Genomic DNA, 22,682 nt, shown 5'->3' with positions numbered 1-22,682 from the left:
GTGCAAAACAAAAAAAAATAAAAATAATAATAATAATAATAATAATAATAATAATATTATTGTTATTGAGAAAATTCATAGGAGCCATAATGAGTCTCTCATCTATGTGAAGGGTGTTCCCATGCACAAGCTCTAGACGACTAGGCCACGACATGGTAATGAGGATTTCAACCTAGGGTTCTACTGAACACATGAGGGTTTCCCGAGGCTTCCCATGAAGCTAGACCAGGATTTTCACATAAATCCCCCATGCACTCTGCCTCTGTCTTCTAGGAATGTTTTACCTCTGATGCTTCTTTCAATACACTTTCAATATATCAAATCAATGTGCATACCAGTTACTCTTTAATATAACAGACCTACTCCTTCATTTGGCTAATTACTCAATCATATCTAAATAGATTTAAGTTTGAGATCCAGATTTCACTATTCATGTAATCTTTCGTATGGGTTTTTGTGAATGCTCCAAATATTAAATTTGAGTATTAGAAGGCCATTTATGAACTTAACTTTACTTTTTAATTTTCACTTTAGGTCCTGTATGTTTACAAATAATGTAAGATAATTTCCCACATTGTGTTATCTTTGGTAGGTTTTGAGAGTTCTTTTTCTCCATTCTGATCCAAGGTGTGCAGTTTTGGCAATGATTCGTCGAGTTTTGATAGTAGTACTGGTGCTGAGGAGTGTGGTAGTTTTTGTGGTGTTAGGGGGGGGGTGCAGTATGTGTGTACCCTACTAATTGTAGTCCAGTCCTGTGCATTTCTCCCTCCCCATCCATCCTCTTGCAATATGTCTGTCTGCCTGTTCCTCTCTTACATGTTTTACTGTTTGTGCCTGTCTCTAAAAACTTTGTTATAATATTGGTCCTTATCTTGTCTATAGTGCTGTGTACCTCTCACATGGAAATCTGGGCACTGATGATCATAGCATTTTCTCTCATTAATTGAAAATTTGCATTGTTTAGGATGGAAGTATCTGTTCCAAAATGGCATGCATCCTTTCCCATTATGTTCCAGTATTTTTGGAGATGCATGAAACTGCATTTTGTTCCTTCAGGCCCCATATTTGATTATTCTCTTTGCATAATATTTGCTAATGTTTAAATTTGTGCAATTTTCTGGTTGTTTATACATGTGCTTGCTTTGGCCACCTCTGTTTTGGGGCTGTTTTTTTTCCTAATGTCTTCATTTCTACATTCATTCTTACAATTGCTCTCATTATTAATATTGCCAGTTGGCTCTTCAATTTTGCCATTGTTTTTGTGTACCTTTACACACTGTCCTTCCACATAGCTATTGTGGATGCAGCAACATTTTGAATAACATGTATAATAGTGTAATATTATGCAGAAAATGGTGTGTGATGGTGCAACATCATGCCGAGTATGGTGCATGGTTTTGTAGCATCACCTTTTGCTATCTCAAGAAACTGTTATACTGTATTTAGGTTTCACGTGTGTGCGCGCACAGCTCAACTTTTGACAGCATATTTGTCTCAAATCTCCAAAGTGCTATATAATGTAGTCACAATGGCATAGTACTTTCTCCTGATAATTGCCTCGTCACAAATCTGCCATGTTTGTGTTATAATACTGTATATGGAGCATATATGAAAACCATACGTCATGTCGCGTATTACCGATGAGTTTTTATTTGTACAGTATTTAAAATTTCCGTGTTGTTAGGAAGCACGTTACTGTATCTGTTTTCTGTATCTCTATAAAAAAAAAAATTAATATCTGTACAGTTTTACACTCCATTTTTTTAATCAAATAAGTACAGGTATCTACTTAATATTCTGAACTGCCACAGACACCAACAGCAATTGGAAGAATAACGTGGTAAAAGAAATCGTAGGCTAGCCCCAAATATGTTTATTTTTACATAAAAATTCCAGATTACATACGTAAGAGTGATCTGTTTCTGTGAACATATAAAAATAAAAATAAATGCAAAGCACTAGAATGCTGGATTATTTGCAGTTATAAAAGTTATTGGCACCGGAGAAAATCTTACCATAAATGTTCTTGGAAACGGTTTACTTTTGCCTGAGGGAGTAGTATTGACGGTACATAATTTTTGGTCTAGATTATATGTACTGTATAGTGTGAAAAATCTTTATTCAAAAGTACCTGATAATGCATTACGTTAGATTTTGTTTGTATTTATTGTACGCTAGTTTTCTATGAATGCGATGTATCATTTTGTGCTGTGATGGAAATGGGTGAGTATATGGGTGAATGTCGTATACTTCTCACTTTCCAGTTTTTTTACGCTCAATTTATGTATTAATGGAGACATTTATTAGTTTTCCTTTGTCATGTTTCATCCAATTAAAATAACTTTGTATGTTTATTACAATTATGGCTGGATCTGTTTGTGATCCCCAAGCACAGAGCCTGGATAGTCTTAGTGTATACAGTACTTAATTCCCAAAACTAACACATGCCTAGTTCCCAAACCCCATTTCCATCACTGATTTTGTTAGTACTATTACTGAATTAGTTCAAGTGCTGTATGATCTCATTCATCCCTTCCATTATTTGCAGTAGGCAAATTTGTAACCAATTTAATGTAAATTTGTATTAATATTTTAAGATAATGCATCTTTTGCTTCAAAGAATTTGTTCTGAATGTGTTAAGTATGCAAGAATTCATTCTTAGCTGCACATTTTAGAAATAGTCACAACTTTTTGAAAGCCCACACCCCCCTACAAAAAAAAAATACTGAAGCTATTAAAGACTCCCAGTAGCAAGATTTCTTTCAGTTAGGTATTGTAAATTGAGACAAGTGGCATTCTTTGTAATCTTACATTGAAATATCAGTGTATAAAATTTCAGCTTGGAGAATTAAAGTTTAAATCCTTTTTCTTAAAATGGTAAAAGTTATTAATTTTCTTAAGTATCAGTTTTGTAACAGGATGTTGTGCAGAAAAAAATACAAAATTGGTATTGGAGTTAAATAAGAGTTTATTAGGCATCTTTTGATGCTAGGTAATGGTTTGTTTCTTGCTGAATCTCAAGTCAAGTCTGTTATGAAAGATATGTGGAGGCTGTGCATTATATCAGTCTTGCTGTAATCTTCAGTTCCTAAGGGAAGACCTCAAGGTATACCAAGGTATATAGCTGTAGCCTAGCACACTCGGTTGACAAACTTGTTTGTGGACCACGAATGGAACCCAAAGCTGAGACCACGCCCAAACTGAGAGGTCAGAGGAGAGGAAGCACCTCTAACAGCATGGGCAAACATGTCCACTAATACAAAAGAAATGGGTGATAAAATACATGTTAAGGATCAGACCCTGAACTCCCAGGAAACTATACTGAAGATACATGCACCAAAGCTGCTTTCTGCAGTCCCTCAGGCACTTATTGGCCTTTGAGTTTAGATAGTTTTGCAGTGTTAATCAGTAATTGGGGCTAGAAGGCTAGATGAGAAGAGGATGAAGCACCATAAGATTCTCCGGGAGGAAGTGCGAGAGAAAGCCTTGACATGGCCCTAGTAGCCAAAATCATCTTGGATCGTCATAAAAAATATATATGGAGGAAGAACCTGCCATGAGGGCCCATAAACTAGCAACAACCTGGTAAGCCCCACGGCCATGAAGAAGGCTCGGCCAAAATAGAGGGCCGACACTAAATGTCGCACACGTGTGAAAAACTCCCTGGACACAACAGGCAGAGTGCTGGAAGCAACAGTCTTGTTCATTGGTACAACAAAACAGTACTGTCCCTAAGAACAGCCCTGTGAAACTGCAAGCAATAAAGTCGAAGTTGGTGCTGGTAGGGTGGATACATCATAACAAAGGCAGCAGCAGAAATGAGGTAAACAAATCTCCCTGATGCTTGGGAAGGAGAAATGCCTTGTCATACAAATTGGTAGGAAAACAAGCCCCCAAAGTAGAAGTACAAAGTGAACAGACACCACAGCCCATCCAACAGACTAAGTAACCTGGAAAGTTCAGGCAATGTCACTCAACTGTATTAACTCAGGAAAATGGTGCTGTACTCCACCATGCCAATGAGCCAGAACACACAAAACATGCCACCTCCACATAGCCAATTATACCACTTCTGCACAAGAGCCTCACCCATCAACCAACTGTTTGAACATTGTCCCTGGAGGGCCAACTCAAAAGGGGGGGTTTGCATCAAATAACAATTCTTAGGTGGAAATCTATCATTGCAATGCCATGGGGGGTGGGAGACTGAAATAAAGCCAGGGTGGAAGTAAAAGCAAGAGCATGCAAAGGAACTGGCATCCACACAAACACACTCGCCTCCATTGCCAGGTGTGTGTGTGAAAAACCTGGCTTACCCCAGTTATCTTATTGTGCCACCTGTTCAGAGTAGTTAGCTAAGTTAGGATTAGCTAGTTTAGAGACTTGTCATATGGTGATTTCAAACATACAGTATTGTCTTTGAGAAGTTGGAGTTTTATTTTAAGTTCTGTATATTTCCTATCTTGGTATGGTAAGCAGTGTACTAAGGAGTGCTCTGAAGTGTAACCCAGAAAGAGGCATTTCATTACACTTAATTTTTTCTTTTAATGACATAATTAAAAATGGTAAGTAATTTCTTGGTAAAAATAAAAACAATATATGAAATCAAATTATAGTTTTTAGTAATATTTAGACCCAAGTAAGATGGGAATCGGGCCAACAGTGAGGTGTCACAGAAAGGGATAGTGATATTTGCTCTTACTCTCCTTTTAAGAAAAACATGACCACAATACTTTTACTTGAAAAATTTAATTACTCATAATTCAATTTCCTTGTTTGTTTTGAATATTCAAAGTCTGGATGTGAGAATCAGTGAAGTTTATATACCTGGATTTCATATCCAAGTTGTCACTGCAGTTTGGCAAGGTGATAAGTCATAAACTGAATAAACATACAGAATGTTCTTATGCCCTCTTTATTTAGTTGATAGCATTAGTGGTGGAACCATGGTACCCTTAATAATAAAAATAAACATAAACATTAATGGTAATAAATAACTTAATTGGGATAAAGCACATTTTTTTTTATCTGAATTTTAGCTATAGTAAATATTTAGGAAATTTGTCAAATTAGAAAACATGCAGCATCAAGATTAAGAGAGTAATACACATTGTATATGTGTCAGAATTTTTACATGTTTGTTTTAAGTTTGCGTAATGAACTGGAAGTTTGTCTTAATTTTGAGATGTTCAGAATTGAGTTATGCTTAAGAGTTGATATACTAGACAGTACTTGCTGCATGATAAGATGTTTCTTTTGAAGTAGATTGGGCATAATCTTATTCAGTACAGTTCCTGATATTGCATGATCAAAGGTCTTTTGTTGTGTATCATGCTTGTAGATATGTGGCTATTCTCTCTTCTGTTTTAGTTTGAATTATTTGAATTACTTTTACTTACTTTTTCTTTGTGTATATTTTTTATTAATGTCTACTTATTTAGTTTAAAGGGAAAATCTAAGACAAATAAATTTATTTTATTAGATTTATATAAAATAGGCCTCCCAGGTGTTGGTCATATTATGTATTTATTTTGTTTGTTAGTGAAATTCTTTGTAGTATCTTTAGTAGTGCATGATACCATTTTTGTATCCCTCTTTTTTAAATTATCTTCCCTCTTGCATCCTCAGGGAATGTGAACAATATAGAGAATTTTTAGAGCGCTGGAAGAGGAGGGCTGAAAGTCATGGCTTTCCTAGACCCCCAAAACCTACATTTGCAGATGTTGTGGACGAAGCTTCTACCCACCTTCTAGGCGACACCTCAACCTAGTTGTTCCCTTGTGCACATTTTCTTTTTCTAGCAAATGCAGACATAGTCTTATGCACATCACGCACCTAGTATCTCTAATGAAGTACCTCAATTGCTTGAATTATAATTCTAGTTTAGTTTCTCATTTTTGCTCTCTGCCCATAATTAGTTGTAGTAGTAAACTGGTTAGTACATACACTGCTGCATTTTATAATAACTTGACCAAAGATTGTTACTACAAACTGCTAGTCATTGCGCTTTCTTTTTTCTTATATGTTCTTAAGTGGTTATGATGTTGAAATTTGACTCAACTTGCCTTAAAAATGAAGTAATGCTAGATTCATCTTCATCAAATTTCTTATTTATTAAAGCAGGTGATGATCCAACATGATGTAATAGAAATTGAGATAATTGCCGTCATCTCATACTTCGTTTTAAAATGTTCAGTCTGCTCCCATAATATTATTTTCCTTTTTTATATATTTATTATATTTAGTTTACCTTTATATATTCATCCTTTGATTATTTGTTTAGTAAGCCAGTTTGCAGATTGTGATGCTTTAGTTTTTGGCATGATTTTGTTTTTAATGTTCTAAATTATGATCAGCAAATCTTGTTGAACTATTACTATTCCTTCAAGAGTTTTAATTTTTACCTTTTAATCCAGCTTTATAGAATGGATTGTTCATTTAGTATATAATTCACTTTCAGTAAGGAACTTATGAACCCCTTTCTTGTAAGGCATGCAAGGGTTTATATTTCTACCTGTCATTGTCTGTTGAGAAAAAGTACTGTTCTTAATAAATGGGTTTTATTATTGTTTATTGAACATCACTACGTGTTGAATAAGATATTAATTTAAATAATTTCTTTAAGGAAGTGGGTCACAGGTCAAAGTTAACTCTCATTGCATGTACAGCATTACACTGGGTAGCCTGATTTTATTTAAGCTTGGCAAGTAACCTGGCAAAGTGGGTCAGCATAAAATATCATAGTTCAAGGTCAGTGATTTTTTTTATGTATTTAAATAGTAATAGTTGGACTCATTTGAATGAGACTTGCCATACAAGAATTCATGAAAATTTGGAAAACGAGTTAAAGATCTCTTGAGTTGTGTGTTATGTATGAGTTTTTGCATGATTGCTGCTATAGTTTTTATTGCATATGTAATCACATTGCAAACACCAAGGGTTAGCAACTGGTAAACTGGAAACAGATAATGTTCTGATTTATGGAACTGTGTTATATAACTTGATAATGATTGATTTTGAATTTGGTATAATTAATTTTAACGCATGGTGTAGAATTTTTTGTTTTTATTAAATTGATAGAAATTGTATAATTTGAATTATGTAGTCGTACATACATGTTAATACATATGGTCACACATACTCTCCATTACAGATTTCAATTTAATGTTATAAGTTAAGGCTCACAATTTTTGTATGAATTTAATGCTACTTTATTCTGTGAATTGTTTATTGGATTGAGTAGTATCTCAAAAGAGTGTGAAAATACAAGCTGACTGCATTCCTCCTATCTTACATTGCAGCGGAAAACTCAGGATTTATTTTAATTTTGTGAATGTATTATTTATGACTGATAAGAAAAGTTGGTGTTAAATAATGAGGAACCAAGAGGTAGTAACCAATATAGATGTACATTACAAACATAATACAAGATTGTCTAATATGTTTGATGTGGCCAATACTACAATCTCTTGGAAGTTATGTTTTTCCAAGTTATAATGTGATGATTCCAGTCTGAATTTTGTAGAAAATATTGATTAAATATTAATTGAAAATAGGCTTTGTATTGACGATGCCTCTGTACTGTATGTGCAAAATAAAAACCTGTATAACTTGAAGTTCTATTTGTAATATGTTATCACTTGCCTCACTGCTGTATGGGAGGACACTACCAAGAGAGAAGTTTGGGTGCTATCCAAAAATATATATGCAGCTAAATTAGTTCTACTTGCATGAATTTTTTAAGTCATTTTCCATTAAAAGCTTTGTTTACCCAAGGTCTCTGCCTCTTAATTTAATGCTCAATGCTGCTCTCTTACTTTTGATGATTTGTACAGTTTCTTGGAATTTGATTCATTTGTGATTTTTTATTTTATCATTTCTGCTCACAGGATGGGTATCAGTGTAGTTACTCATGGGAAATATTAGTTTATCTCGTACATAAGCAGTGTCTGACCATTCCTCAGGAAGCAACCTACATTGGTCTACTAACAGCCATGTGTCTATTTAGTGCTAGGTGAATGGAAGTAATGGTGGCCAGCTGACTTGATACCTTCAGTGGTTTAAATGTTTTCAGTCATGTAATAATGGATGATGGCTGTGATGATTTTTCTTTTGCATTATTTAGAATGTTTTATGGTGTGAAATGTTTTAAAAGATACTATTTAACATTTGAATTCTTAGTAATTAATTCATTGGGTTAGGTTACATATGTGTAATTGTTGATACACACCTCTAAAGGTGGCCGAATGTTTTTGCAAGAATACCAGTACTGTCTACAGTATTCACAGATATTAAAGGATACATATGCATGTAAAAAAAAGTTTGCAATTTAAGTTCTCTTTTTTTTTTAAGCAAAGTTTACTGTTGCCCTTTGTTATTTTCAGAAGCCAGGGATATCCTGGAAAAAGTAGGAGTGTTCTATCCTTTACAGGTACAGTACTTATGTTTGGCTTCATGAATTAGTCTAAACCATAAATAGTCTTCACCATTAGTCTAAATTTATCTCATCTCGAAAGTATTTTGCATTTACTGTAGTGTATACTATATACACAGTACTTTTTACTTTTACCCATTTTTCTTTACTTCCTAAACCAGATTCCTACCTTTTACCTTCCCAAATTTTGTATATATGCCAATGATAATTTCATACTATTTATATAAAGTACTCTTATTTAAAAAGGCTGTCAATTGCTGTAGATACTCAATAACCAAACTGTTATATGGTACAGGACTTTCAAGGAGCTGTTGCAAGTCTTTCTGCGAGTACATGACTTATGGTCATTTGATGAAACAAACTTGCACCTTACGGTCAAAACTGTAGTGTCCTGTTTACAGCTGCTCGCCTCCTTGTATAATGTTCTGATTTTTCAGGAACATAAATTTTGCTTTCCCACAATTCCCGATTCCCTTGATACAATCCTCAATGAATCCAATTCCTTTGACTTTGACCATTTTATGTTTTTCTGATGTTGTATTAACATCTTGAATGATGTTTAGGAACGTTTTAATATTCTTTAACTCTCATGGTGCTCTGTAACCTTCCAGACTTGTCACTTTTCATAATTATGGACTTCCTGCAGGTACTTAATGATTATATCAAATTGGGAAATGTTTAGTAGGATTAATTTTAATTTACAGTAATTTAAATAACCACAATGCAGAGATGGACAATGTAATAGAATTTTGTATTAAAGAATTTTTTGGTTTGTGAAAGTGCTACACATAGTAAACATACCTAAAGGGATTCTGTATCTCCCTAATAGTTAACAATTTTAAATGGAATTTCAGTATTTTCCATTAATTACCATCACATTAAGGAATTTCCTCTGCGGGTAAATGTCACAAACTACCATTTCAAACATTTTAATATATACTGTATTAATTTGTTTTGTAAACATATTCAACGATTTAATTATAGTACATTTGCCAAGCGATCCATGCTTTAACAACTCAATTTCATGGAGGTGTGACAATGTTGACATAAACATTCATGGTGTAATTTTGTTCAGTAATTTTATCACTTGGTTTCTGCAGTCCTGTATACAGTACCTAAAATGTTTAGTGTTCATAACTTAATTCATGCCATATACTGAATTTTATTACCCTATTGTGTTATATTTATTACATAAATTGATTGTAAAATGAATGACTTGAGAACTTGTATGCAGTTTTTAAATATAAAACTAATGCAGTACTATTAAAGTAATAATGTATGAAGCAAAATTCTTACTGAAGGTCTGCACCTTCTGACCAAAAAAATTGGAAATAAACTTATTCGCAAGTAAAGCTTATTACAGATTTAGTTTTGTAGATTATATTTGACCATTTGATAGGTGTATTGTTAGCTAAGAAAAATAATTGTCATTCTTATATACCAGCATCAGGGCATCAGAAGGAATATTAATGTTAAATACAGTAGTGGTAATGTTTTGGGTAGTGATACCTTTAATGCCGCTTTTCAAAATTGGTTACAGAACTCATGCTATTTTTTTTTCTGTCTGATCTTGTGCTCATGACATTCTTTGAAAGGCACATACAGTACTGATATTATTTGAAAATAATATAATGTAGCTGTACAACTACTGTACATAGTGTATGAGATAGGATAACTATTAGCTCAGACACACAAACAGATAAATAAGGTATTAATAAATCACATGACAGAGCCTGTTAGTTTTTGTATTAACATAGTGCCTGCCACCCGGGGGGATTGGACGGTGTGGCAGATATTTGAATAGTATCGACAATTTTGTTTTTGTCAACTCCTAATAGTGGTTTCCTAAAGTGTTTTGCCGATAAAAATTTGTATCTGGCAGATTATTTGGAAAACAAATACAAAACATTGATGGATTTATAGATAGAGCTAGTACATACAATGCCTAAAGCCACTATTAGTTACAGGTTGGCAATAATTTCAGGTGGTCACAATAGCTGCGTGCTCTCCAGTTGGTGCCTGATATGACTAATTAAAAGTAGTGATAGTAGTACAACAGATTATGATCAGTAACAACTTTACTCTTGTTAAGTAGGAATAAGGGAGTCACTTGTCTAGGTCTTGTTAAATCACTATGTCCAACTAAAGAAATAAACTATACATATTTTGATGAACTGTTCAACATTGACTAAATAGTCAGGATCTCGTTAGTCTTCCTGGCCCAGCACCATCTTTTGATAAATACTTGGTCAGGATCTCGGCTCCTGTACAGCAGTCAAGAAAATATCTTGATTACTAGATGTACAGTATTTAAATTTAAAAACATTGAGTATGATTTATATAAATTAATCTTCACTTTTGTAACCAAGGAGATGTATTATATATATTATATATATATATACATACATACACCCACCCACCTTTCCATGATGTAGTTTTTTTTTTTTATAATGAATATACTTACTTTTTTAGGCCATACTGTGTGTGTGTACTCACCTAGTTGAGCTCTGGCTCTTCGGTCCCGCCTCTCAACTGTCAATCAAATGATGTACAGATTCCTGAGCATACTGGGCTCTATCATATCTACATTTGAAACTGTGTGTGGAGTCTGCCTTCTCCACATCACTGCCTAATGCATTCCATCTATTAATTACTCTGACACTGAAAAAGTTCTTTCTAATGTCCATGTCACTCATTTGGGTACTCGGTTTCCACCTGTTTCCCATTGTTCATGTACCACCCATTGTGTATGTGCATTTATATATTTACTATTTGTTTCTGCAGAATCGAGCTATTAGCTCTTGGACACAGAGGTGTGTGTGTGTGTCCTGAAAGTAATCTACAGTATTTACTTCTCAAATTCTATGAAGCACAGCAGCATAATATATTGATTAGCTGTGGCCTAATCCTTTAAAAAAAATGGAACCATGCATCAAACTTTTTCCAAAATTGTGACCTGCAGACAGCCAAATATGTTTGTGGGGTGAACCATACCACCACATCTCTTATTTCTTCAAAAAATAAATGGTATGAGTCAGATTTTGAAATGTCCGATTCATTCAAGATAAGACATGAGTGTCATTCAAGGTAAGACATGAGTGTAATCTGTCTTATTTTGTTTTGTTTAGGATTTCTAAGCAGAAATATACAATACTGTAAAATGTTTTCACAATAAAGATTAAGATAAATTCATTTTATTTTATATTCTATAAAGCATCTTGTGGTATTTACCTTTTAAAATATATGTACATCTGTGGTAGATAACCCCTCATTCCTTGTACTGTACTAGTCATAAATCTGGTTAATGTTCACATGTAAAAGTATAAACTGTAAAATGTGTGTAATACTGAAAATGCTCTTTTTAATAACCTATCCTAAATTATTTTTTTTCTGTGGGGAACCCTGTCTACTCTCTGAAGCTATCCCATTGATATAATGCTGTTCTGTTTGGGGATCATTAGTCATAAGAGTTCTTGTTGCCTACTGGGAACCAGAGCCAGAACCTGGCCCCCGCAGGGAGCAATGGCCTATGAACACTTTACATTTAAGGTTCTGAGTTTCAACTCTGAACCCAAAGTGTAATAGTCAACAACGTAACTAATGAATTATCCACCGTGAAAAGCTCAGTCCCCCTAGGTACCGTACTTGCCCCAGTACTCTTCCTCATTTCAGACATAGACAAGAATACAAATTACAGCACTATCATCATTTGCAGATGACTAGGATTTTCATGAGAGCAAACAATATAGAGGACACAGCAAACCTCCAATTTGATGTTAATCAGGTCTTTCAATGTGACACAGAAAACAGCATGATTTTCAATGAGGATAAGTTCCAGCTTCTGCACTATGGAAAAATGGAAACCACATAGAAAATGCAGTTAAACCACACTATTGAAAGAGAAAGCAATTTGGGAGTAATCATTCTGGAAGACACTTTTAGGGAGCACAATATAATAGCCGTCACAACTGCAAGAAAAATGAGATACTATTGATGTATGGCATAAATAATGCCATACTATTTATGTATGGCATAAATAATGCCATACTATTGATGATACTTTTTAGGATACTAGTGCTCTCCAGGAAAGAGAGAATAAGGGGAAAGCGCCAAGCCATTACGACTATTGCCCTTGGAAGAGGTCAGGATAAGGATTTGGGATGGGACGGGGAAAAGGAATGGTGCACAATAACAGCTTCATTCAAAGCTGGAGAAATTGCTGACCTAGAGAACGTGCAAAGATCTCCAATTGCCCGAATCCACTCAATAAGTTATCTAAATTATTGAGACTGTTTGTATTTACTGATTATAAACAAAAAATGCTTTCTCTCGTAATAAATGCTCAATAACTATATCGATTATCGTAATTGGTCGTTGTGTAATGGATTTGGGAAGTTCCGATAGTTACGGCTTGTGGCACGCGCGTCCTAGTTTTCTTTTATCAAGGTTTGGAATGTAAGCAACAGTCAACTTTCCGTCCGTTGTGGGGGAGGATTATCCCTTATTTATCTATACTTGTGTTATTGTAAACAGCCAAGATATATTGTACAAATATACTGAGAAGTACACATACACAGAGAGGTGTACCCCGCTTCTCGGTGTAGAATATACTTCAGGCGGACTATAATAGGACTAAAGTCAACTTGCTGGTTGGTCAGTAACACCATTTGGTCACCATTGGTCCGGGGGACATCTCCCGTCACGCAGGGTGCAGTCGCGCCTCCACAGATCTCCAGTATTATCTCTTGATACTGGTAATGGCTCAAAAGGGCCACCACTTACGGGCTATTCATGCCCGTGCCACCTTTTGGGTGGCTTAATCTTCATCAATCTGGTCAGTAAGCTCTTGTAAACCATCACTTTACCAACCCTCCATCCAGTGGACACAATATGCAAGACTAAATCAACGTTGAGTCGACGGTATCAACCTGGAATTAAAGTTGGTATCGACGAGCAATCTTCGAACCAAAGGGCACTCTTAGAAAATGTACACAATAAGTAAGGGTTGATGAGCCTTAAGCCCTACGGCAAACCCGACCATCAGCTCCCGTGAGTGCCGTCACCAATGATTATGATGAGCTACATGGAGGATTGATCAGCATACAACATCAGCTCATTCTTCCATTTAACAGAAAAGTAAGTTGTAGATTGCTAAAAATTACGATTAGCGCTTTGTTTAAATATGGATGTAGTTGGACTAACTCACTAGCTCCAAGGTCAGGCTTCTACTTTTTACAGAATATTTACTAATTCATTTTGTGATGGACATTGTGTTAATTTATTAGAAAGAATTTTTTTAGCGTTCACACGCCGGTAATATGTACCTAAGCTCTATTGTTCCTAAGGATTTCTTTCCAACTGGATCTTGAACGATATATTTAAGTTAAGGAATTGTTTTATGTTAATTGGTTGCAATATGCGATTTTTTTATTATAAAATAGTCTTGCGGTGATAATTCGGGTCGAGTTTGATCACAACTGTACCTGGCAACTGGCAGTAAAGTTCTTGTAGAACAGCGAGAGTCGTCACCACCACAGTAGTGACATTATTAGGATTCATCTTCGTTATAACGTTTATACTCTCTGGTTGGGTTTGGCTTCTTGATCTTGCCTCTCACAACCTCGTAGACACTGAATCTATTTTCTCAGTATGTTGAACTTGTATGTGACTTGGTGGGCTTTGACCCACAACTCTGCAGGCATGCCTAGTTATGCCTGTTAAAGTGGTCAGAGTTGATGCTGTCAAACCTGCCGAATATACAAAAAATTCTTACCGTGGGAGAGAGATGTCATCCTCTCCTCCTCCGCCAACTATCTCCCAGCACATGATGTAATATTAGCTTTAGCTCTGGATTTGTACGAAGATAATAAGAGGGTCAGTGAAGGTGCTGGAGAGGATGCTTGGGCAGCCCCCAGCACTCCAGGCTGTCCGACACCACCACCGCTGTCATTACCTCGCTAATGACGCTCCAACATAAAGAACGAGGTACCTCTGAGCACAGGGTATATCCCCTTTAGTCTTTCCTCGTAACTATTGTTCTTGGACTTGTTTCTTGCGTACCTCCGGCCTTTCTCCGGCTTCGTTTTGCGTTTAACTCAATGTTTATGCCTCTTATTTTAGAATTGGTTTGACATGTGTGGAATAGGAGCTCTTGCACGACTCATTGTCTAGATTTATGCAGTTCTTACGTGTGTGTGCGCGCGTGTACTCGCCTAATTGCACTCGCCTAGTTTTGCTTGTGGGGGTTGAACCCAGCCACTTGGGCTGGACGGTTGAGCGACGGTCTCGCTTCTTGCAGGTCGGCGTTCAATCCCCAACCGTGCAAGTGGTTTGGCACCATTCCTTCCCCCCGTCCCATCCCAAATCCTTATCCTAACCCCTTCTCAGTGCTATAAAGTCGTAATGGCTTGGCGCTTTCCCCTGATAACTAAAAAAAATGCGGGAGTTGAGCTTTGGGTCTTTGGTCCCGCGCCTCAACTGTCAATCAACCAGTGAACAGATTCCTGAGCCTATTAGGCTCTATCATATCTGCATTTGAAACTGTGAATGGACTCTAGTTGCCTCCACTACATCACTGCCTAGCGCATTCCATTTTAATTCTTTTTCCCAATATTGGGTTACGTGGGATAGGCCACTTTACCTCTCGGGAGCTCGTAAATATTCAAGGTTTCAAGGGTCAAAATTTCGACCCTTGAAACAAAATTTCGCACAAATAGCATTGTTCATTGCCAACGAGAAAATATTAATTTATTTTAAATTTATGGCCAAGCTTGGGTTTACTCGGCAATGTACTGTTACCCTTCTCTACATGAAGGATTGCATAATATAGATCAAGAGTTTATTTAATATCCTCATATCGCACGATGGTTAGCTATACACGGAACCAGGGAGAAAACACGGGATGTGAGTGTTGTCTATTAGGCTGCACTAGCACACTCTGGGTAGAGCAAAAATATGTCTTCCAATACTGTATTTATGACGGGCATTAAGTTACAATATATATATATATATATATATATATATATATATATATATATATATATATATATATATATATATATATATATATATATATATATATATATATATAATGTGTGTAAATCACGAAAATTAACGTGATGAAAAATGTGAGTCATATATATATTATATAATATATATATTATATTTGTATCTAGCATTGAACCATGAAATGTGAACATGACGTGTGTGCTTATATGCATGTATGCTCGCGAGACTTTCTGACGTAAAGCACAAGTTTTCCATGGCGCCGCAATAAACTAGAGGAAGCTATTGCCATCTCCGGACCTGGTTGTCTACGCTACTCCATACGAGGGTTGCTGGACCTGCACAGCGGAGCATCCACCTCATTTATTTCGTCCACACCACCGAAAACACAACTTTCATCACCTGACTCCCACTACCCATACCAACCTTTTCCTTCCCAGCTCCAACCCTGACGTCCAATACCCACCGTTCCTTTACCCATCCCATTCAAGTGTCCACAACTAGTATTCACTCTGCCCTATGCCCACTCTATCCACCTTACTCAGGGCTCCCTCACCCTATGTGAAACTGTCCCTGAACACACCAGACTCCGTTTCCATTGTACCCAATGCCCCCTCTACCCAGTGGCCACCCAACTTGAGCCACCCTTGTACAGACTGAAGCATGTTTCATTCAGCGACGCTTGAGCCAGGAATAAATGAAACTGTCAGGGAGTAAAACTCTCTTGCTCGACGTGTAATCAAGATAAGTCATGGAAAAATATTCTTCATTTCCTAAGGAGCTGACGTTGAGGGCTAGCTGGTTTAGGGTGCATCAGGCTCTTCAGTATCATTGTGCAATCCGGTAGGAGCCTGCGTCCGGTCCTTATAGTCATACTATAATATACCAAATATAACTGCTATATGATAATATTGTAGATATTTATATAAATAGTTTTGTTTGTGAAGATTCTTAGTCGTCTTCCTGTTTAAGATTATAGAGACTTATAGATAGTAATCACAATAATTATACATAATGATTGGATATAAAATATTATTGGCCATAATGATTATAAATTAATATTGACGTCGATTATAGATTATGGCTGACGATTATAAATAGATACTACAGATATTGATAATAGATGAGAACATGATGGCACAACTCTCCTCGTGAATGCCTCCACCATCAACACAGCTCATCACTCGTGACTAAAGTTGTAAGCTCAAATTCAGAGGCTGACCTGGCCATGAATACACTAAGAGAGAGGAGCACATGGCGCCGCATCATGGGGCCCACAAGCTTGAAAATTTAAGACTGGTTTATATACTTTCCACTTAAAAAACAAATGTATCGAGTCAGCTACTGACAACTCCATCGATCGTAAGTTGCTTCAATATCGTCAGGAAATATTTAGTATTAAAGGAGGAGCCTAATGTTCAATATTAGTTCCAAGAGGCAAGAAAGACCTTAGCTTGCTCATTGGTGAGGTTTATGAGGCTTCAGTGAGAGTTCTTCAAGCGTGGGCGAGAACTCATCTAGGGTGGGTGTGAACTCATCTAGCGTGGGTGAAGGCCCAGGGCGTCGACATGTATGTGTTGACGCCTCATGTCTCTTATTTACCACCGGAACACCATTAACTTGTACAGGTGACAATACAGGAAATTAGAATCCTCATATTTATGAAAGAAGATCCTTCCGCGCCCTACATCCTCAGAGGATCGTACACGCTGGTAAATCTTCAGCATGTGCTGACTGCGAGTTCACAGGGTAATATTTAGGTGTCTTTGCCTCGACATATGGCCACACCTACCTACTATTAAGGCTGGCTTTCTGCACCACCATTACCAGGACATTTGGTCCTATCACCACACCTCTCTCACCAGCACTTCCTCGGCAAAACTGCTGCTGGTATGGCACAATGTTTTGTATGAAGAGGTTTTGTTGGCACTGAATGCGGCAATATACCATCACTTGCAGTATTCCGAGCTCAATACACATGCTCTTCTCATATGCACGAACACTACTCAATAACCAAATATTTTCCATGAGTGTAAACATCGATACAACACGACGCATTTGATGCTGTTTTTGTCACAATGTCCGTTTTCTCTATCACTTACGCCAAGGTTTGTCTGCCAGAAAGTGCAAGAAAGCATTAGACTACAAAGGCGTCCTCATAACATTTTATAACGTCCATCAACAGTCATCAGCGTCCCGTGACAAGAACCAGGACGTGACACAAGGAATAGTCTGACAAGTTAGGTCTACTGTCTCAAATTAGGTCTACTTTTTTAGCTCTACTGTGTTGGAAGGCGTTAAATTATCCGGAAAGAGAGGTAAGCCAGTATGACTATATAGCACTTGGAAGGAGTAAGTAATGGTAATATCTTCTCACAGGCATAATAACATGGGATAAAAACCCACACTTATGTATTTGTGAGATTTATGTAAAGAATTATACCAAGTCTTTCGCACTCTCCTGAGTGCTTTATCAAGGTCTGAGTGTGTGGTGAGGACAACTCAACGACTAATGACGCTGCTACCCGTTGTTGTTTTAGATTCAGCTCCTCGGAACAGAGTTCCAAGTAGCACGGGCTATGGTGAGCCCATAGTGGACTTACCTGGCACGTGAACGGGGCTGTAACTCTTAATGCACGCATAGCTGTTGTTGTTTTAGATTTAGCTACTCAAAACGAAACGTCCAAGTAGCACGGGCTATGGTGAGCCCGTAACACGCATAGCGTATCGTTTTCCTCTTATCCTTCTTGACCTCCTGACCATGTTGCCTCTATTGCCGACTGCCGATGCACATGAGGTGGTGTCTTCTATGGAATTATGGTCAGGTGTTCTTTCTGTAATCCTGATATTCCGAGAACTGGAATTGTTATTAAGAGAGGTGTTCATCTGGATGCTATCCCTCGTAATCCTCTCTATACCCCAAGGAACGTGGTTAATGGGACTACTTACATTCATCCATTTATTGAGATCTAATTTTGATTCACTTAGAATCATCTTTCCAGTAAAGTTATCCTCCGAAGTAAAGTTTTTGTTACCAGCAAAACTGTTCAGAGTATTAAATACTCTGGATACTCATATAAACAGGAGATAAAATATATAAATACAATAGTGATGAAGCAATATTTTTGACCAAAAAAAACGAATATTAAAACACATGGCCAAGCGGTTGTCAACTAAATACAACTCGATAAAGTTAAATTAGATTTTAACACGTTCTCTAAACAGTCTACTTGCGATAAGAACTTGGGGAAAAAAGGCCGTCTTGGGGCTGATGATATCAACTTGGCGGAGCCTGAATGGGGGCCAGAAACACCTGCAGAGCGTGATAACACAGGAATCAGAAGCACATTAGGAAGCGGTGACACGTGTAAATCTGAAACACCTACAACATGGATTTGTATAAACGGTGATAAATACTGGCAAGATGAGGCCATATGGAGACCACAGGTGCTTGCGTGGCGGTGCTATGTGCCGGCTGAACAGGCGTCTATGATGCCATAAGAGGACCATACATATTAACAAAAGGAGGCCATAATGGGCTGGAAACACGTACGGAATGAAGTCTTTTGCAGATCATAAAAATATAATAGGGCCATCTAAGGATCAGAAACACTTGCATAATGGGGGGTAAATGGGAGTCAAAACAGTTGTAGGATGTGGTCATTATCACTACAATAACTTTTTAAGAGGGTAAGATCTGCAGGTTACAAACTTGCAATAGTGCGGGTATTTTGGGGCCGAAACGTCTTACATAACAGGGTTCTGACGAGGCCTTCTGGGGGACAAACTTTCTTACACGAAGTGATAATTTTGTGTCCAAAAACATCTGCGATAACTAGCCTAATAAACTACGATTCGTGACGTTTATATACAGGGTTAAAAAAAACATCTCGGACCGATATGGGATCCTAGAACCATTGAGACTGAACGAACTGGTTGTCAAAATATTTATATAGCGAAAATTGGCCATCAGCCCAATAAACGGAGACAGTTACGATTCAGGAGAACTCTGTAATTTCTTAGGATAACAAAGAGACGAGGGAGAGAGGGAGAGTAGAATATCAAACACACACGTTATATGTCTGGTCATGCGGACCACATCATAGAAGGGCTTTGTGGGTGACCTTGGCCCTGGAGGCACAGTGCCACTCATGCTTCAGTCGCTGGGATCTTCAAGGTGAGTCTCGGCATTGTAGACCTTAAGGGGGTCGGGGTCTACAAGATAGGGTCATAAACGTCTCCATTTTGTCCCTGTAGGTCACTGCTTCATCTGTAATCTACGACAAGAACATCCCCAGCGGTTCCAAGATTGCTGATGCAGTACCTATCAACTAACCTTTATTGATACGATATGCTAATCTGACGTTCCGATGCTGCATCGAAGCAGCAGTAAGACTTGTTCTTTCACAAAAGAACAGCATAATTCTAAACAAATATTGTAACATATGTTATACCATTTATTTGTTATGATCACCGGGTAGAAAGTTTCTGACGCAGTTGGTGCCGGGAAAGTTTCAATATTGAGGGAGAGGACGGTACTGGTGAGGCGCTTGGCGCCCGTCCCAACACCGGCCAACTCCAGGAGATGATGTTGATGGCTGGTGGGCGCCGGCTGGTGGGTGGTGGCGGGGGAGGAGCAGTGGGCGGCGGGTGTAGCTCTTTGGACTGTGGTGGGCAGTGTTACTGTTTGGGTGTAACTGTTTGGGCGGTGGTGGGAGAGGACCAGGTTGAGGTGTGGGCGGTGGGTGTAGCTTTTAGGTTGCTATTGATCAGTAGCAAGCAGGCGCGAGTGCCGGTTGGTCTACTGCAGTGCGTCACCCAGCACTGGCAACCCTGCCTCGCCCGGCCAGGGGCCACCGTGCCCTACACCTGCTCGGCCTCGCGCGGCCAGGGGCCACCGTGCCCTCCACCTGCCGGGCCAGGAACAACCGTGCCCTACACCTGCCCGGCCTCGCTCGGCCAGGGACCACCGTGCCCTACACCTGCTCGGCCTCGCGCGGCCAGGGGCCACCGTGCCCTCCACCTGCCGGGCCAGGAACAATCGTGCCCTACACCTGCCTGGCCTCGCGCGGCCAGGGACCACCGTGCCCTACACCTGCTCGGCCTCGCGCGGCCAGGGGCCACCGTGCCCTCCACCTGCTCGGCCTCGCGCGGCCAGGGGCCACCGTGCCCTCCACCTGCCGGGCCAGGAACAACCGTGCCCTACACCTACCCGGCCTCGCGCGGCCAGGGACCACCGTGCCCTCCACCGGCTCGGCCTCGCGCGGCCAGGGGCCACCGTGCCCTCCACCGGCTCGGCCTCGCGCGGCCAGGGGCCACTGTGTCCCTGGGCTTTTGTACGTTAACGTCACTCTGACACAAGAGAAATCGACACTCCAAGTTTTTTGTCATCGCCTTTCATCCTGTGGGGGATGAAACGTGATTGAATTTTGTGCTGCTCCATTTCCCGGCCATATCAGCGCTAGTTTAAAAGATAAAGTACTCATACATTCACGCACCAATTTACGAAACCTGTGCATCTTTCCCTAACTATGGTGTCCTTGTTTACATTTATTAAACGGTTTATGAGTTTGGAAATCCCACAATCCAAAGTTATTGTTATAAATTACCTCAGAGTGCTTCGGAGCTCATAAACTGTTTAATATATATATTTAAATAAAGTAGACATGATCGAGGAAAGATGTACAGGTTTCGTAAGTGTAAATGCTTGATGACTCCTCGTCTTGACACTATGGCCAATAGCCTCACAAACCCGGCGATCTTGTAAAATTCAAAACTCACATAACCGGTCCGCTTTGGCAGGTTGGCCAGGTTCGTACGCTTCCGGTCCAGCAAAACCACTTGGAATGCGACGTTCGTTAACTGGTGACAACTATTGTAGAGTCCGATGCTGATTAATCTCCGGTCAACCTGTCTTCTCAACTAGTAGGTCGCGTTTTGTACGTTATGGGGTAACGGACGTTACACATGCAACCTATTGTGAGAAATATTGGCTTACAAATATCTACGTTTTCTATGCATCGGACTCGACAGGTTAGGTTAGGTTGCTTCGGTTTGCACTTTTGTGGTTCGGCCAGGAGGATGGATTTTTGACGGAGTGGCAGTTCAAGAATTTCGGACTGGAGCACTACGGAGCTTATGGTGTATAGCTGATTGGATAAGGGGAGGGGTTAGAGGGGGGCAGTATGCCCCCCTGTTACTGCCCCCCTGTAACAGCCCGCTGAGGGGGGGGGGGGTGTAATAACTTGTTTCTCTCCCTGGGACAGTAAGTGCAATTTTCCTGATTGTTTATGCCTCCAAATTATAGAAAACTTGTTATTCCTCCCTCAAACTTTGCTTCTTCCCTCAGACAACTAAGGGAAGACATCTTGAAGGTGCCTGAAGGCTGGTGGTGACTTAGGAAACAATGTGTCAGCTGTAGATAAGGAGTCAGCAGCCTTCAAGTAACCTTTAAGACGTCTTCTCTAAGCTGAGGCAAAGGTCACAAAGTTTAAGAATAACAACCATTTTCTATAATTTTGTGGCATAAATAATCAGAAAATAACACTTAATACATGGGATACAAAATTGTGTTACATTGTTTTTATTGAAAAAATAAAACAACTCTTCTATAATGAGTTTCCGGCCACACCAGAAAAGTTCCCAGGCATGAGATTTGCATTTCTCCAATTTGCATATTCGAAGCAAATCTGGAAACGCTTTATCAGAAAAAAATTTGTATTGATTTCCCATGGGAAGTCATCGGTCGGTAATATGTACAAACAGTGAAATCCTGTAAGTGGAATGTGGCGCTCAACTTTCTATAGGCAGACACTGTGTCTTGTAGTGGAATGAGCACTAGTGATGGGTGATGTGAGGTAGGAGGTCAGAGCACTACGTAGAGCCGTAAATGATGTTAAGAAGAACATGCTGAAGACAGTGTCTTGCCCACGTTCTGTACATGTCTCGGTCCCACCGGGCAAGTACCAGATGGTCGACTTTTCCTTCAACAAGTGGAACGTCTGCTTGGAACTATCCCACTTAACCCCCCCCCCCCCTCTCCCCTTCCTTCTAAAGGGGCACCACTTTTCCAAGGTGGGGTGTATTGTGCGCTCCAACGACGCGGCTAGTACGTGAGTGTGGCTTGTGAATCCCCGTCTCCTGTCCGGAAGGATGGGCTACAAGCAGTGCACCATCCTTCAGGATGAGAATCACAGCTTTCTTCCCTCCGGTTTGACTCTTCCTGATCGTCGAGCAGACATT

General features: G+C 38.8%; 1 protein-coding gene across 1 annotated transcript in view; it reads left to right on the top strand.

The window, feature by feature from the left end:
* Positions 1-11,627, top strand: part of LOC138349567 (ADAM 17-like protease) — a 30,216-nt gene extending 18,589 nt beyond the window's left edge. The window contains exon 13 of the mRNA XM_069302630.1: positions 5,630-11,627. Within this exon, the coding sequence (XP_069158731.1) occupies positions 5,630-5,771 (142 nt within the window). The 3' untranslated portion in view covers positions 5,772-11,627. The remainder of the gene's footprint in view (positions 1-5,629) is intronic.
* The last annotated feature ends 11,055 nt before the right edge of the window (positions 11,628-22,682 follow it).

Source organism: Procambarus clarkii, chromosome 48 (genome assembly GCF_040958095.1).
Source record: "Procambarus clarkii isolate CNS0578487 chromosome 48, FALCON_Pclarkii_2.0, whole genome shotgun sequence".
Classification (NCBI taxonomy): domain Eukaryota; kingdom Metazoa; phylum Arthropoda; class Malacostraca; order Decapoda; family Cambaridae; genus Procambarus; species Procambarus clarkii.
Note: the sequence above shows the minus strand (reverse complement) of the source record. Positions and strands in the feature narration are given on the sequence as shown.